Below are 18,313 nucleotides of genomic sequence, written 5' to 3' on the forward strand. Positions count from 1 at the left end.
CCGATGTTGAATATTACTGCAGGCTGTCTGGATGAGACCTCATCATATTCACAGTTTTATAGTTTCACTTCAACCTGCATGTAGCAAGAGGCGTCATTCTATACACTTATGTTATTTTCATTTATGTTTATGGTACAATGATGTCAACAGATGCTAAAATAGAGCTGTGGCTTTTCCTAAGATGGTAACAGAAAAACCAAAATTGCAACAGCACAACATGTTTATCACTGCAGGCTGACGTGATTTACTGAACTTTGAGTGCTTGAAACATTTGTCACAAGGCTGTCAAGAGTGCCTGTGTGATCATTACTCATCCTGATCATAATCCTGCCCTACTACACAGACGTACACAACATTACAATGAATAAAACAATATTCAGTCCAATTATAAAAATGGGATGTGACTATCAGGGAGCTTCACAGCGTCCATTATCGCTGCGGTTCCCACACATCTGTGGCTCATGCAACAACACAAGGGTCTCTGTTTTCAAACAAATGCGCTGCCATTCCTGATGAAGATCAATCAATCAATAATCTTTATCCATAAATACTTTTCATATGCAGTAAAGGCAACACAAAGTGTGTTACAGAAGATAAAACACTTTGTGAGGAAAAAAAAAAAAGAAATAGGAAACACATAGCAGAAATGACGTAAACGAGCATGAAAAAAAGTACAGAACTGTTTAGTTTATCGAGGGAGGTGATGTAAGTTTGAAGGACCGCATGAAATGTAGCCTTGCAGTCCTTCTTTTGATAATTTTAATAATTATAATATGATACTAAGGATCAATTCTTACAGTGTGTGGCCGTTAGGCTGGGGAAAGACTCACATTTAAACAGCATCTCATTCCCGCTGCTAAGTACAGCGGTGGAGTGGTGATACTGTGGGCTAATTTCTGTCCCAAAAGACTTGGGACTTTTATCTGATCATTTGATAGACTCTACTGGTATTATTGTGTTTGTATTTTTACTTTTAGCAGTAAATTGATGCAAAAATTGTCGAGTTGTAAAATCTTTCTGCATTTCTTAAGATGTGATTAGCTGATTCTTCACCAGGTAATTTAATCAAAGCAGATGAGGATGGAGAAACACGATGAGACAAGAGCCGGTTCCAGGAAGAAAAAGATGACAAACTGAAAGTCAGACTCAGTTTTGTTCAATAGCGTCAACAAAATTACGGCTGTGGGTTAATGCATGACCTTAAATAAGCACATTATTGCTGCTTTTCATAATTGTCAATTAAAATGATCTGGAAACGGTTCTGAACAGTTCTGTTTAGCACTGAAAACATTTTCTGAAGTTAGAAGTTGTGTTTTTTTTCTGCTCTGAGGTTTTGCACCTGGAGGGCAGCATTAAATGTGGCAGGCTCTGCATGCTTGGACACACAGATTACACAGGTATAGAAAACTAAAAATGTCTAGACAATACTAAAGTGGCTCCTTCTCTGGGAGCCAGAATCATTCCTCATAATGCTTTTGCAGATTTGACCCAGTTCTCATACTTTGTTCATAACGCTACCCACAACATTAGGAGACCCTCGTTCTGCTTTCCTGTAATCGCTCTTTTCATTTCTTCTCGACAGACGAAAATCAGAGTGAAGTTATTATATTGACTTGATGTTTGCTGTAAAGTTGTTTTCCTGCCTTGTTCCCGTGATTTTTTTTTGTCAGTATAAACAAACTTGCAGATCTCATCAAATCTAAGGACACAAACTGCAGCCAGTTATTGCTCCCTAGTGGTTGCTTTGTTAGTTGCAGATGTCAGTGAGGTTCAACATACAACCTGAATTAAACTCGCATCCTCTCCATAGATGGACACATAGATGTATTCTGTTCTGAGAAGTGCAAAACTGATTGGGACTTATATAAGAAAGAGGGTAGCTTTAATAAACTCCAGCTTTTAGTGTGTGCGTGTCTGACCTTGTATTTGATACATTGTAATTCCCACATTAGGAAAAAGTGCTGATTAGTGCTTAGGTTTAAGACTAAGGTATGATTAAGTTTAGGTTAAGTTTACTGTATGGAGCGAGGTTTAGGCTGCAGAAATTAATAAAAGTCAATGGAAATCAATGCAAAGTCCCTGTGAAGACGGAAAGATAATATGTGTGCAGTGTGTGTGTGGGCGTGTGTGTGTGTGAGAGGGCTCGCAGGGTTTAATACTGAGCGTAAATGTCTTCTCCTCACTGCACTCCCCGAGGAACTGAGTTTTAATTTTCCTCTTTTCTTCATACTGTACGAACCGACCGACCTTGGCTTTTTCCTCCGTCGCTGACGTCTTCACACAACCGCTGGTTGCCATGGAAACTAGGGCGGGATGCAAAAGATGTTTTTCTTTTTATGCTTTAATATTTTCCAGTCGTGGTTTTGATCTTTTTTTTTTTCTTTTTTTTCTTTTTGAGTTCACAGATAAGCGGTCGTCAGAGTAATCACTCTTCATGTTTTTGCCCACATGTGTCAGCCAGGTTTGCACACTGTGTTTAATCGCTGAGCCCACTAATGAGTGAGTTTCTTCTCTTTTCTAGGCCTGCCAGTTAAATATCCACTATCTCAAGGTAGCTCCCCTGCCTGCTTCTTCTGTTTCTCTTATGTTTTCTGGCTTACATCTCACTTATTCACTTGCTGAACTGGGATTGTTTGTGGATCTCTGCTGGGACTCCACAAATTAATCTGATTTACTAACAAAGGCCTTCTGCATAACACACTTGTTCCCATTTTGTTTTTTTATTCTTGTCACAGATTAATCCACTAGATAGAAAACTACCTAGTGCTATTTAACTTTAATGAAATACACAATCCAGAGCTCTTACGTAGAGAAATTATGTCTCTAGGAGAGTCTTCTTGAAAGCAAAAGTTTATATTTGTACCACATTTGACAAAAGACAGTTGTACTTTTTTAAAGGTATTTCCTCAAGGTTAAAATGTTCCATATGTGTTAGCTGAAAGGGTGCATCTCATTTTTTTAACAACTTTTCCTTTAACTTGTGTTTGGGTTTAATACTTAGAAATATGTTTAAAAAAAAACATTTGGAAATGGTGACATTTGGAAGTCTGAGATCAACACAGTAGCAACCCGAGCTTTCAGCTTTCAGATATGGCTCCTAAATAACATTTGGCCTATAGTTCAGATTTGAAAGACTGGAAAAAATTTATTCAAGTACCATAAAGAAAACAGGCTCAAAATATAAAAACAATAAATTTAAAATCAAGATAGAACCCATCCTAAATACAGTTTTTCTAATAGCTTCACAGTCTTAGCTGTTAACACACACAGGCTGCTTATCAAACACACATAAACCAAACAGCATTGTTGTTAGTAAATTTGTGAAGCTTGCTGCCGTCTGGTTTTGGGGCATTTTCTTTACCTTCTAATGCTGCCGCTGGCCAGCAGGGCTTCACTTCCACTCCTCACTGGGTGATGACCGTCAGCCTTCTACTAGTCCGAGCACGACTATAGAAGGCTGTGTGAACATTAAGCATGGAAATACACTAATTATTCTAACTGTTTGACTGGATACTCACAGCCTCTTATCCTCTGTTGTGTGTGCAGTGTATGTGTGTGGGATTGCGCGCGCGTGTGTGTGTGTGTGTGCCTGATGTTTCCACACAGTGGCACTGTTATATTTCTTACAAGACTCATGTTTGGCTGCACTGCATCTGGTGAAATGAAACTGCTGAAGCATTTGCTTGAAGTAAAACTATAGATGTTAGTTGTGTTAAAAGTTGTCCAGTTTTTGTATTTGGAAAAAAATGTCCATGCATTTTTTTGTTGTGTTTCAAAAGAGATTACTTGGGATCTCAAATATGATGGGGTAATAATGAGTAATAACAGGAACCTAAAGAGAGACAATAATGAGCAAAACTGAAATGGAAACACATCTTGTGAATTAAGCAACAGACATTTTACTGAATATTCAAACTTTGACAAAGATTTCTAATGCAGAATGTTTGGGTAAGGTTCCTTTAAAGCTTTTTTATTTGGGAGATTTGTTTTAGTATTTTTGATTTCATGGTGCAAAAAAATGCCTGCTCTTAATATTTAAACAATAAGTCGTCTGAACAGTCATCCTAAATATGCAGTTTTGAAGAGGTTTCCACATTTCTAATGAGGTGGACAACACAAACTAAAGAAGGAAGGAAGGAGAGCTAGAAAGTTTAGAAGTAGGACAATTAAGATATTAAGGTCAATGCATATGATAATGACACAAGATGAAATGTGGACATAATGCGACAATATTGGAGGTAAAGTATGATTTGCATTTATGCAGGAGAAGTAAGTGGGGTTGTTTCCCAGTACTGCAAGGGCAATTTGCAAGAAAAATAATTTTAGGCTCATATTTTTGTTCACAAACAGGCCTATTTTGAAAACAATACTTTTGATCACTGGATTTTGTAAGCAAGTTTTGTGTGTGAGTTTGTATTTTATTAATTATTTCACGGTTTAATGGAAATGTCAATAACTGTAATACGTTTTATTCATTTGTAGCTATATTTTTGTATAATTTTCAGTTATTAATTTATTTCAGTCAAAACTTTGTTTAATGTGGTTTTAAAAATAATAATCTTACCAGGTCATGAAACTCTTTTTAGCTACTGAATAAATTTAAGTATTGTTTTCATCCCAAATGGACAGCCGTGTAGCAACTTGATCTGACTTCATTGTTGATATGCATGCGTCCTGCACCAACTGTTTGTCACTCACAAAAATGTGGAAACTCAGAGTTATCATCTTATTTCTTCTAGAAAATGATAATATATTCGACTGAAGCATCCACATGTTGGGGAACTTCATGGAAATTATTTTGTGTGTTCATTGTACATGACAGAAAGCCAAGCTGGGCCACGGTAAGAAAGTGATCACACCAACAGACCACCGGCGGTTCAGTCTGCCCTCAGGTAACATGGACCGGGTCCGGCTCAGCGACTTCAACTTTCTGGCTCTGCTGGGAAAAGGCAGCTTCGGAAAGGTACGACTTCATACGTTTCGTTTAAAAAGCAACAACAACACTTTGAGTAAAGTTTAGCGTTTTTCTTAACCTCTCGAGTGCGGCGTCTTTGTCAAATGCAGGTAATGTTGGCAGAGATGAAATCAACAGAGGAGCTGTACGCCATAAAGATCCTAAAGAAAGACGTCGTGATCCAGGATGACGACGTCGAATGTACGATGGTGGAGAAGAGGGTGTTGGCGCTAAGAGACAAACCCCCCTTCCTCACTCAGCTCCACTCTTGCTTTCAGACTGTGGTGGGTACAAAAAAAAAACCTTCAGCTTTCTGCTGTCGTCATAGTTAATAATGCCCACTTCCTGCACTGACGGCTTCTTCATACAGACAAAAAAAAGCTCCTTACTTAAAGGGGACCATTGTTCTTCCAAAGCAATTTCACTTCCTCTGACTGTAACTGTTATTACTTTTGTATTTGTGCTAACATTTCAGGGATGCCAATTTCTTTGCTTAGCATCCCTGCAGGGAAAATTGAGAGTGAAAAAGCAGTGACGTCTGTGCAGACGCAGCCACACTCTAAGCTTTTTTAAATAAAAACTGCAGTCATGAAATGTTGCTTTACAAGGAGGACATGGCATATTTCTTAAGCTTAGGTGACATTATCTACTATGCATCTGTCCACTGACAATAACCTGCTGTTTGTATTGCAGGACCGACTCTACTTTGTGATGGAATACATTAACGGAGGGGATCTCATGTATCATATCCAGCGTATGGGAAAGTTTAAGGAGCCTCAGGCAGTGTAAGGACTCACTCTGAAATATGCACATGGTTTGAAAATGGAGGTATTGTTCTGCAGGCAGCTTCAGTGTGTAATGTCAACACCTCTGACTGGTGCTGTGCAGTTAAACTCAAACATTGAAACCCTCATTATTTCTTTGTATGTGTATGCACAATTAAACGAAAGAAATAGAAACAAAAAAGATCTTCTGTAATTGCTCCCAATGTCTCGCTAAATTCACAGAATTTCACTTATAAACATTGATACCCGTTTCTTTGTTAGATTCAGCTGACCTACTTCCTTAGCATATTAAGTTTATCAGCATATATGCTAAAATGTCTGTTACAATTTGTATTATTATTTTGCAGATTTTATGCAGCCGAGATAGCAGTCGGCTTGTTTTTCTTGCATCGAAAGGGAATCATATACAGGTGGGTTTCTGGATGTTTCATGCAGCTGTGGTCATTCAGACTGAATTAAAGGGCCTCTTACGTTAATCGTAGCTTGAGAGAATTTTGAAAAACAAGACTTTAAAGGAAAGGCAGCAAGAGAAAGAAAGTAAAAAGAAGAGGGTACAACCTGGGGAGTGATTTGAATTCTCACAAAGCTGTCTGTGCTGCAGGGATCTGAAGTTGGACAATGTGATGCTGGACTGCGAAGGCCACATCAAGATAGCGGACTTTGGCATGTGCAAAGAGAACATGTATGAAGGGATGTCAACACGCACCTTCTGCGGCACCCCGGACTACATCGCACCCGAGGTGAGGCGTCTGATGAGAAAGACAAAGATTAAATAGCCAAACTGTATTTTATTTTAAGTCATTTTAATTTTACCTCATTAAATTTGGAAAATGTGTTTGATAAACACCAGAAACTCTTTTTACCGATTACTGCAGACAAAAGAAAGTTAATAATTGTAATTATACAGTCTTGTGCTGTACAAAATTACTTTCTATCAAATAAAAATTTATAATTTTTTTAATAATTGAATCATTTTGTGTTGCATACATAATTTACCCGGCTGCATCAAATGGTTGCAAATTTATTTACGCAAACTACGTTCATTTTATGTGCACATCAGGAATGGATTATTATCATATCATTTCTTGTTATGACGTGATTATTTTTTTGTCGTACTTCTAAAATCAGTTTGGTTGTTTGACAACCACAAAAGTTTGCAGTAGTGAGATTGTTGCTTTTCCTGTTTGAGCTAGTTTTTCTGATTTTAATTCCCAAAGAGCATCAATTAAAAGCTATAAATTTGAAAATATGGTTGAATCCAATTACTCTGTCCTCTTTAGTAATACGATAACTAATGAATGTCAGTTTTAATTTAGAGCAGCTTTCGTGTTTGTGGGACTCTGACTTTTTGCTGTGAAAACTGTTTACCCAACAGGATGTGAGGATTTTTTTCCACACAGTTTTTTTTATCATAATTGCAAAGAATACATTGTGATAATGATGTTTAAATCCTTCATCTCTTAAACACATAATGAAGTGTTTATATCTTGTATATTGCAGCCTCAGTTGCTACATTAAGGTTTTTCTGTACTGCATTTTTCAAGCCCATCTGCACACTTATTTACATTGTGTTTTCACACATTCCTGGTGATGTAAAACTGTACATATCTTCCATAAATTGTTAGATTTTATCCCCTGATGTAGCCGAATGCACAGCCGTAGTTCAGAATTTTTGTGCACAGGAAGCTTTTGAAAAAAAGTTATAATTTATGAGCCATTTGGATGCTGTTGAAAATGCTGCCTTTGTGCATTTAAATGAAACGCAGCTGTGATTTAGCTCTTTGCTTGTGCAACTGTGCCATTATTATGTCTGTGTGTGGAGCGTGTGTGGGAGGGAGGTGTGGTGGGATGGCAAATTGGATGTTAGGAGAAAGTGCCTTTGTCATGGCAGCTTAAAATAGCTGGCTGGGTTTAGTGGGGGCTGATTTAGTTTGGTGAGATTGGGGGTAATCAACATGGCTTTTGTTCATTTTTTTCTTCAGTAACTTTAGTGCAGATCTCGTACGACTCTACTCTTTACTTGCTTTTCAGCAAAGTAAGAATGAAGAAATAAGTTATTGTATTTGTAAATATATGAATGTTTTGCCTCTTTTTGTCTTAGATAATAGCTTACCAGCCTTATGGGAAATCGGTGGACTGGTGGGCTTATGGAGTTCTCCTGTATGAGATGTTGGCAGGGCAGGTAACACATTGTTTCACTCTTCACTGCCTCTTTGCAAAGGATTTGCACCAAGATCTTAAAACGTGGTAAATAACCACAATGAAATAATCAACGAATTTCCCTTTGGTTTTCCTGCTCTTATTTTAATTTTAAAATATGTAAATGTTATCTATAGATCAGATTTTTGTAGTCAAAAGAAACGATTTGAAACTCCCCCTCTGCCCTTTCCACAACATTTTTGATTACACAATATATGTGAACGCTTGTCACTGTTTGTGTTGTTCCCCTTTCTGCCACCAGAGGCACTGAAGAGAGCTAATACATCAAAGCTGCCCTGGGATAGAAAAAGTCTTTTTTTAATAAATGGGAAAAGAATAAATTTATTCAGACTTAGATAAATGCTTCCTTTGAAGTGATCTAGATTTTAATTTATCCCTTTCCAGACTTTCCTACCTTTACTAAAATTTTATACAAATCAAAATTGGTATAAAATATCAAAATAAATTCTTATCTTTCAGAAATCGACTTGCAAACAAAGCAAGTTATATTTCAGGATTAAAAATAAACTGACACTCATTTAAATCTGTCATCGTGTTATTTTATCATCACAGTAATAGAAAAATAAGCTTCTACACAGCTAAATATCTAAAATGGGAGATACTTTTTAAATACAATGATAATAATAGTTTGAAGCAATAAAAATTTGACAGATATTCTTATTTACATAACCATCTATCCATCTAAAATCAGTAGTGACATAATTTCCTGTTCCCTTTTATTTTCAAGATACGCTAAAAAATGTCACTATTCTCTGCAGAGCTTCAGACACATTGACAGCAGCGTCACCTTCGTCTGCAGACGTTGTCGCCTCGGAGTGATGCACATAACAAGCCGTAAATTGTCGTCATTGCACCTTCTGCCTGAGCTCTCTAACACTTTTCTGCTTCTGCACGTTTCTAGCCACCGTTTGATGGTGAAGACGAGGACGAGCTCTTCCAGTCCATCATGGAGCACAACGTGTCCTACCCAAAGTCCATGTCTAAAGAAGCGGTGTCCATCTGCAAAGGGGTAAGGAGAGGGAATAAATCCAGCGAGAAGGAAGATGTGCAGTTTTCCAAACAGTTCCTGGTGCAACTTTGTTTAATCTGATAAAAAAAAACCAAAAAAAAACAGACAGCAATTTTAAATCCAATTATCGACCTCCCCTGAATGTGCCACACTGTCACCTTGAAAAAGTGGCGGTGTGTTGTGATTGTGTAACAGGTCTTGTCCTGTGGCACTGCAGAAAGGCTCGTGTTTTAATCGCTTGGTGACAACAGCAGAGTCAGGTCTGCTTGAAAACAGTTTTGACATTCAAGAGGGAAGAGCACTGTTTCGATAAGCTCAGTTGTTGCCGTTCATCATACATCTGGAAGTCATAGAAACGGAGAAGATAATAACAGAAGCTTTGCAGCTTCTTGCATGAGCCAGTTTTCTGTGTGACAGCGGACATTTTGCTTTGACAGGTAATTTTCAGCGCCAACCTGAAAACGGCTGACTTGGGAGAAGTTGCGTAATCATCAGGAGGATTCACACGTCCATACATTTTTCATTGGCTGCGGAGCAAAATTCTGCTCAAAACACAGAAATAACCACAAATGCTGTATCATCTTTTTTTAATTATGTGCATTGTATAATAATAAAAAATAAGATGATACAGCATTTATATTACAAATATTAAACCATTTTTCTTATTTGTTTTATAAATATAAGATAATGACTCAGAGTGAGGATAATGACTCTGAGTCATTTTTTCCCACTCCATGTTGGCAAAATTCGAGAGGGTATATTAGAAAATAAAGCAAAGATACACTGTGTGCTCATCTCTTACCCTTTAATGTTGCTTCAGCAGAAATATATCCATCCTCATGGCTCTGCACCTTACATCAACTTTTTCAGGTGTCATCTTTCAGTTAGTTCTCACATATATATATATATTTATTTTTTTATATCAAATATAGCAGGGCATTAAGTGCTGGTCATCATGTACATATCAATCATTTTAATAGACATTAAAATACTTTTTGATAAAAAAAAGTATTTTTTTAAGTATCTGTCTTAATGGAAACACAGACTTTTAAGGTTGCAAAATGTTAGAAGACTGTGCAATAGATCTGCTTGCTGATCTAAAAAGTATTTATTTTAAAATGATCTTATTGCCACTGATGAATAAATTCATTCTTCATATGTATTGTGGTTATTTACTGACAAGAAAATTAGCTTTTAGAGTTAATTTACAAACTAGAGAGTGTTAATAACATTTGGCTGCAGACTGATAGTATTTTCTATTAACGCATCACAGCCTCATTTATTATGTTTTTATATCCTCTGGCCTGTCACACAAAATATGTTTTATAACGCGAGAACGGGTGACAAAACAGATTTCCCTCCTGTTATTGTGTGATTCACTATTTATTAGCAAAGAATTATTCATGGTTGAAATTGAAGGTGACTGAATCTCCTTTGTGTAATAATAAATTTGCTGCCAGTTTTGCTAAAGTAGCTTAGTTTACTCTCCTTTTTTTTCTTCAACTTTGCCATTTATTTGTTTTTTTGGGGTTTTTTTTTAAACCACCAAGCTGGAGTTGTCTCAGCTGCCATTTCTCATTCGGTTTGTCCTCAGCTGATGACGAAGCATCCATCAAAGCGTCTGGGCTGCAGCATGGAGGGCGAGCGGGACATCAGAGAGCAAGCCTTCTTCAGACGCATCGACTGGGAACGCCTTGCAAACCGAGAGATCCAGCCGCCTTTTAAACCCAAAGTGGTGAGTAAAGTGGATGTTTGTCTGTAATCCCAAGAACATACTTCAAAGTCTAGCGGCAGCATTTCTTTGGGGACACAATGACGTAACAACAATTTTGAGATCTGTGAAGTTATTTGGTAGTAATTTCCCGATATTTCAGAGCCAATTGATTTGAATAAATTCATTCATCATTTTCCCTGGTGAAGAATTGTTTTGTGAACTCAAGCTATGACGCCTCCAACGCCATGCTTTATTATCTGATTTTAAACACGTGTTGGTGGCTGGAAACCATAAAACAGCACTTAGTTTTGTCCTGTAACATTTCTCAGGGATGGAGCATACAGAGAAAGGGATTTTTCACAATTTTCCATTAAATAATTTTTTTAGATCATCCAGAGTTCAAGGTCCTCTTGTCTCTTCCGACAAGTTTTCAATAAGACCTAGATTTACAGACTGAAATAGTGATGCAAGAAGGTGATTTTTTTTTTGACTGGTTTACAGTTTAGAAAACTAAAAACTTGGTAATGGTAGGACAGAAAATTTCTGGCACCACCCCAAAACAACCAGTTGGCATTTAGATGCCATCTATTCGTTGTTATGGAGACTTTAGTAAACCAAATGCCACCTTAAGCTGCAGTCCGGCCTCAACACCATTGTAATAAAGAAATAGCTGGAGGCGTTACTAGTTGTGTTCAGTTTGACATTATGCTGCTCCAGTCCAGTGAATATATTGTAAGGCATTTTACTCATCTACAAGCAATGCCAACAAAGTTCTGTAGATATAAAACATTTCCTCACAGTGACCAAAAACTTTCCCTTTGATTTCCTTTTCCATAGGATTATTGAATGTCTTAATCCAAAACTTAGTTTGATTTTCCCTGACTGTATTATGTTAGCAGGATATTTATTTGCAGTTTTTCAGACATTGCACTCACCACTTCAGTTGCTCTTAATTGTTACATTCTGATTACGTTAGGAAATGAGAAAATGACTCAGAAAACACTCCGTCGTCTCCTTTGAGCCCTCTAATGTAAATTATTCACTATTTCAGCTTTCCAGGCAGCTGCATAGATAATAAGAATAGTTTTTTTTTTATTAACACAAAGTCAGTATAGCGAAATTCTTATTGACCACCGTGTTTTTACTGCCTAATTTCATAGGATCAAAATAATTCTTTGATCAATTTCTGGTCCTTTGATTTGAATTGACCATCTGAGCAACCAGGTTTTCACTACAGGAATGTCAGTCTCTAAGTATTCAAATACTTTGTAACTTTTGTTTCTCTGGTTTCTGAAAAAGATGTTGGAGGTCGAAAAATGTGCAGAAAGCATCCTGCGTAGCGATTTTCTGCCACACACAGAGTGTGATGTATGTCATTTTAAATCGCTGCTGAATAATTTAAATAATTTCCTGGAGGAAACTGCTTTGTGCAAACACGGCTCCTTAGTGAGAATGCAGGAATCTGAATGTATATCATGTCTTTTTTTTATGCATTTATTTGTTTTTTCTTGCTAAACTATAATAATTTATATTCACCCAGAAAAGCTGAAGGTTGAAAATTCAGCAGTTAGCGCCTGCTTGCACCTCCTAAACCACATCCTGTGATGGAAACTTCTCATTTTCTGCTTGCTGAACGCCCCATCCTTCATCCCCTCAGCGCCCAGGAAGTCTGAAGCATTGTCACTGATGGTTAAAAATAGCAGAGTTGCCCTTTACTTCCACACCAAATAAATGCAAAACTGCACACACGATGTCACGCATAAGGAGAGGAAAACACTTCTAAAAGCAGGTGGTTCTATTAGAGCTGCGCTGTGTGGCTTTTTACATTTGTGAGATCATGTGCTGTGACATAAATTGGTCCGAAGGGACAGCAAACTGATCCATCGGAGCCTTTATGGCTCTGCTTGTGTTAAATTATGGAGCAGCTGAAAATATCTGGAATGCTAATGTGTCTCCTGAGTAGATGCATTGCAAAGAAGAAGTGCTGAAATTCAATATGACAAATTATTGGTTTTTGCTGTGCGAATCATCTGTATTTCATTGTATAAAAGAGCATAAAATGCTTTGCAAAAAGCTGTCAGGCCCATTTGAACTTTTTCATATTTTGTTATACTACCTCCTTCAATGTGTTTTATAGGGATTGTCCAAGAAAAATTATTGCGCAATTGTGAGGTAGTTTTCCAGAAAATAAAAAAATGTGTGTGTATTAGTGTGTTGTGCATTTGCAATAATTTTTTTTTTACACTGACTTGAACTTAGACAAACTTCATTGTCATTCAGAATACAGAAAGTGGACAGAATAAAAAATATAAACTGTAAATAGATTCTGACAGGGTGGCAATATTATGTTGAGTTAAAAACTTTAGATTTTACTCATAATATGTAGTATTTAAAAAGGTCTAGAACAGTGTTTCTCAATCTTTTTCGGGCCAGCGCCCCCCTAGCCCTAATCCAGGTCCCTCACCACCCCCCACCAAAGAATTTGTAGGTTACTTTGCACTGACAATTATTTTATTATTAATGTTACTATCATTATTGTAGATGTTTTGAATCGGCGGACCGATTATGTTTTCCCGTACACTTCGCGCCCCTTACGCTCCTTCACCTCGCGCACATAACTGGGTAAATGTAGCGAGTTTTGCCCTAAATGTATCGGCGTCTGGAGGAGAGGGCTAGGGGGAAGGCGAGCGTATGTTTCTACGCTCCTTCGTGGGGGGGGGGGTGCCGATTTATGTTTTCGCATCCACCTGAATAATGTGTAGTTGCGCCCCTGCCCATGGCACTTCAACAATATTATTTTACCTTTTATCTGGAAGTGTCTGTTTATTCTTAGCATACAGTCCTCTGTATTAATTATTGCTCGAAAGGTCTTGCCATACCAGTTTATTCCTCCGTATTTACTTTAGTTTCTTAGTTTATTCTTGCATTTGTTCTTCATTCATGTCCATTTAGTTTCCTTTGATTAGTATTATCCTCTCTATTGCTATGTCCACTTTAGTTTCTTTCCTGTTGCTAAATTTATTTGATCGTTTATTGACCATCAGTAATTTTCACTCATTACCTGCTGCGCCTCCTAATCATCATGTGTTTCACATCATGTGTTCATCATTTTTCACTGTTCAGCGTCGGATTCTCTGTTTTTATGCCATAATTCACATCTAGTTCGTCGCTCCGTTTTATGTCCCGCTTCTCCTGTTTCAAAGTTTAGCGCAATGTGTGCGGCGGTTTTTTGTTTGTTTGTTTTTTTAACCCCCTAAGGTGCAGGGCGGTCGGGAAACATATCGATGGGGAAAAGGCAGACTGACATAAACCTTTTAAAACAACGGAAACAATTTCTGCATTCTGATTATTGAAATGTAAAAGTGCTGTGTTGTTCTATCACCCCCGTTTCATACCGGACCACTTACAGCACCGTGTTAACGCCATAAAATGAATGCTCTCTATCGTGGTATCACCCATGGAGGGATTTCTTTATTTCTTTATTGAAATGGGTTCATTTTTCAGAGGGATACAAAGTCAGGGCATCGTGATTTTAGTAATTTCATGTTTATAAGAGCGATTTTCTGTTGTCCTTCATGGAAGCGGGCAGCTTTCAAACAGAAATAAAACACTTTTTAATATGAATTGCTGCTTTGACATGATCACAGAACTGCCAAAACATATGTAGCCTACATAAATACCAGACAAAGTGAATCACAGCAGCGTCATCAGCTGGTGTAATGCTGAACTGATGCGGAGCGGAGCTGCGCCATGAAGCTACAAACACCGAATAGAAGAAGAGCTGCCATCGATACAGTTGCAGCCAAGCATGATTTACTTTTACACAGTACAGTTTTACCAAGTTGCTCAAAATCTAAACTGGTATTGTTGTGGATTTAAGGTGTAAAGTTTACCTTCGACCAAACGCCCCCCAAAGGCATCCCAGCGCCCCCCTTTTGTAAAAATGTCCGCCAGCGCCCCCTGCTGTCCTCTGAACCCCCCCTGGGGGGCGGTACCGCCCACGTTGAGAACCGCTAGTCTAGAAGCATAAAATAAATAGTGCCTGTTAAATAATGTCCATTGTTGGGTCTTCCTCATTGCAGCTTTTGACTTGTTAAACCCTCTGAAACAGAAAACTTTAGGATGTTTGACATAAACACTCCTCTCTCTCCTCTATCTTCTCATCGCTTGCAGTGTGGAAAGGGAGCGGAAAACTTCGACAAGTTCTTCACGCGCACGCAGCCCGTACTGACCCCTCCAGACCAGCTGGTCATCGCCAACATCGACCAGAGCGAGTTCGCTGGCTTCTCCTTCATCAACCCTCAGTTTATCCATCCGTCTCTGCACAGCGTGGTATGAGGAGGAAACATCTAAAGCGTCCCATGGCCAACAGACTCAGTTTGTCCTCTAGTTTCTGCATCTGAGAATCATGCAATTTAAGGGAACTGGCACTTATTTCCAACTCTCCGTCCTGTGGTGCATTATTTAGTCCACCTCCGTGTTTCCAGACTCCCAGCTGTGGTTTTCTGCAGACCTGCAGCCTTTTATCTTGTGAATGAATGTGTCTCGGTATCAGTTACTATCTCTTTTGGTGTTAAAGGTACGATGCGGTTTTCCCCTCACGTCCCCGCAATGCACAAAAACACTGAAGCATCACACCTCCCCCACTGTTCTGCCTGAACTTTATCTACATGTTTGTTACATTTCTACACTGAGAAAAGAGTTAGTACACTGTTACACGAGTGCCAAAGTAGAGATGAAAATACATTTATATTGCTTTTTTCTTTTTTTTCCACCTTTGGCCTTTCCTTATCCTGTCGACTCACTAAAACGTCTCAACAAGAGGCTGTTTGTATTTGTCGTTTTGTAGAGCGTGTTACTACAGTATATCTGACTCGATTTGGACAGACAGAAGCAAACCGTGTTTTAATGTTGCAATTCATCCTGGTCTTTTCAGCACAGCAGATGTTAGCTGCAGTGGGCAAGTGTCGTTCGGAAAAAAAATCTGAGTTAGCGAGATGCTATTTTCATATGCACAAAGCAGATCTCTGTCGCATGCTTATTTTCTGACTCTGTATGAGCTGTAGGGTCTAGGATGCAGTACACGTCTTGTATGACTGTAAGGTTTAGTATACTGGTATAAAATTCAACAATATACATGTTTACTCGGATTAAAAGTTTCTTACTGGGATAAAGGTTTTGTGTTTGACTTTTGCGTTCAAAGAGGTCCGAACCCAATGTTATTTTTTTTGTCGTTGTTGGGGTTTTGTTCGTGTAAATATGTTCAAGAAGAGATGTTACTTGCCGATTTTATACAACAAAATGAATGTGCTTTTACTACCATAGACGGTTTGAACATTTCTATGTTTAGATTAGTCCTGAAAACAGATCTATATGACGTTTGGCTGATTCTTTGGTAGCTTTGGTATCAGCAAACCCTGTCTTACACGTATGTACACCAAGTATTTATCCGCTGTTTTCTACTACTCAGTGTCATATAGAGAATATGCAGCACTACCCATGCGTGGAGCGATCGAATGCCCCTCTTGCCTTGGTCCCGACAGGGTCGACTCCCTCTGTAGACGAACTGAATCCCAAACCGAGCCGTAGCGGTGTAACGATTCTGGAGCGCCCTGTGGCCGAAACGTGTCATGTCTTTATATTTATATCGTGTGCATGCGTGAGGCGAGGCCTGATCCGAGCATGAAAAATGGCCCCTGCATGATGTAGAGACCGTGATGTCGTGCAGAATGAGAAAACCAGCCAGCAATGTGTACATTTTTTTTTCTGTTGTTGTATTTTATCCGATCACGTCTCTCCTCTTTCTCTGTCATGTAGCCTAATCTGTTTGGCTAAAATAGCGCGATTTTGAGCAGTGTAAGAAATGTGAATTGTTTGACATGGCTGTTTGTGTTCTCTGGTGCCAAGCACATGCTCATGTATTCAACACACTTAATTTGTCCGCTTTGCTACTGAGAGATACTAACTTCTAATGGAAAATCTGCAAAAAGCTGCCATTTTTAGATTCCCGCACAACTCAAAACCCATGAATTAAATCTAAACATGCTGTCTGAGTTTGCACTTCGTACAGTGACTTGTAATCAAACACCTTGACTTTTTTTTCCCACATTTTATTTCTGTACAACAAGCAAACTTCAATGTATTTCACTGATCCATAACTGTAAAGTAAAACTGACACATTGTTAGATCTGTTCGAGGTGTTTGTCTACCAGCTTTGCTCACGCTTCGTTAGACTGAAATCACCTTTTAACATCAAATTGTCTCGCTGCAGATTCTGAGTTGAATTTACCCCTGGGCTTTGATTGGGTCATGTCTTGTTGGAAAGTCATTCTCTGTGCCACGGTTGAGTCTTTTGAAGCCTCTAATAGGTTTATATCCAGTTGTTTTGTATTATATTCATCTGCACATCAACTTTGACCTGCCTTCCAGTTTCTGCCAAAGAAAACTATCTCCACGTCACGATGCTGCCACCTCCATGGGTTAGCCTGTGTTTACGGTGCCCAGCATGAGTCCTGTTTGTGTAATAATCTTTAAATGGGACTTCCAAAGTCTTTCTTTCAACAACAACGTTTTTTTTTTGTCACTTTCCTTTAAAGGCAGAGTGTAGAGTGGCTGTCAGACTTTTTCCACCTGAGTTGTGTAACTCTGCGGCTCCTCCAGTGTCTGATAAATGTTTTTCTTGCCTGGTATTTCCTTTCACTTCACTATTTTACACACTATGTTATGTTGGTCTGTTGCGGACAAGTTAGATCCTCAAGAGTTTCTGTTTTGTAGCTTTTAGATGCTTCGACACCACTGACTCAAACAAACTTCTCAGAACTAGATTATATCCAGAGCAGGAAATTCAACCATTTCATTTAGGTGTATTAAGGCTACAATATGTAAATATTATTTTAAAAATGTGTTTTTTTACACATTTGTTAAAACTGCCTCTCTGCTACAGTATCGTATGAGACAGATAGACTCTCTGCATTTTTTCTGAGCTACTACAGTGATCTACAAAAATCAGTCAACTTCATGTACGTTGTTTTTAACTGAGCGATATATTTCTGAAGGTAGTAGAAGAGCTTTATTTTTTTTTTTCTCACAGATTATCTGTCTTAAACTATACTCTGACGACAAAGTGTCAGTTTTAATAAATGTGTAAAAAAAGAACAAAAAAAAACAAAAACATTTTCATAAAAGTTACAAACCGGAGATTCAAACCAAGGATGCGACTAAAAGCTGCAGGACAACAGCTTTTGAGAAGATGAGTTGATGACCTTGGTCTTTATATGAAATCACAATGTAATAAATTGAAGTTTGAGGTTGCGAAGCAACAAAAGTTCAATACTGTTTCAAGGCACTGTATGTATCTGGACCAAAATTAAATCTTTTAAAAGAAACTTGAATGTTTACATGTCTCATATTGAGAAACTATGTTGGATGGAAGATTGGAGAAAAACCTTTTTCAATCTGTTATGTGGGTAAAGAATTACTGCAGGTTACATTTAGAGCTACAGAGCGGTTTGTATGTTTCCCCTCAGTGTTCCTGCTTTGTAACCTGATTCTTCTTGTCCCTCTGTTCTTTGTGGTATGACGGATACTGTGTATAAATAAAGTATGAAATATATATATATATATATAAATAT

The 18,313-nt window shown here is 38.1% G+C and overlaps 1 protein-coding gene across 2 annotated transcripts in view; it reads left to right on the plus strand.

Moving 5' to 3' along the window:
• Positions 1-18,312, plus strand: part of prkcab (protein kinase C, alpha, b) — a 105,665-nt gene extending 87,353 nt beyond the window's left edge. The window contains exons 9-18 of one of the 2 annotated variants that reach the window (XM_081609978.1): positions 2,522-2,551; positions 4,823-4,963; positions 5,065-5,238; positions 5,648-5,739; positions 6,087-6,149; positions 6,341-6,479; positions 7,841-7,921; positions 8,861-8,968; positions 10,563-10,703; positions 14,856-18,312. In XM_081609978.1, the coding sequence (XP_081466104.1) occupies positions 2,522-2,551; positions 4,823-4,963; positions 5,065-5,238; positions 5,648-5,739; positions 6,087-6,149; positions 6,341-6,479; positions 7,841-7,921; positions 8,861-8,968; positions 10,563-10,703; positions 14,856-15,020 (1,134 nt within the window). In that variant the 3' untranslated portion in view covers positions 15,021-18,312. The remainder of the gene's footprint in view (positions 1-2,521; positions 2,552-4,822; positions 4,964-5,064; positions 5,239-5,647; positions 5,740-6,086; positions 6,150-6,340; positions 6,480-7,840; positions 7,922-8,860; positions 8,969-10,562; positions 10,704-14,855) is intronic. The other variant, XM_081609979.1, reaches the window with a different exon arrangement.
• The last annotated feature ends 1 nt before the right edge of the window (position 18,313 follows it).

Source organism: Poecilia reticulata, chromosome 8, assembly GCF_904066995.2.
Source record: "Poecilia reticulata chromosome 8, P_reticulata-male-v2, whole genome shotgun sequence".
NCBI lineage: Eukaryota > Metazoa > Chordata > Actinopteri > Cyprinodontiformes > Poeciliidae > Poecilia > Poecilia reticulata.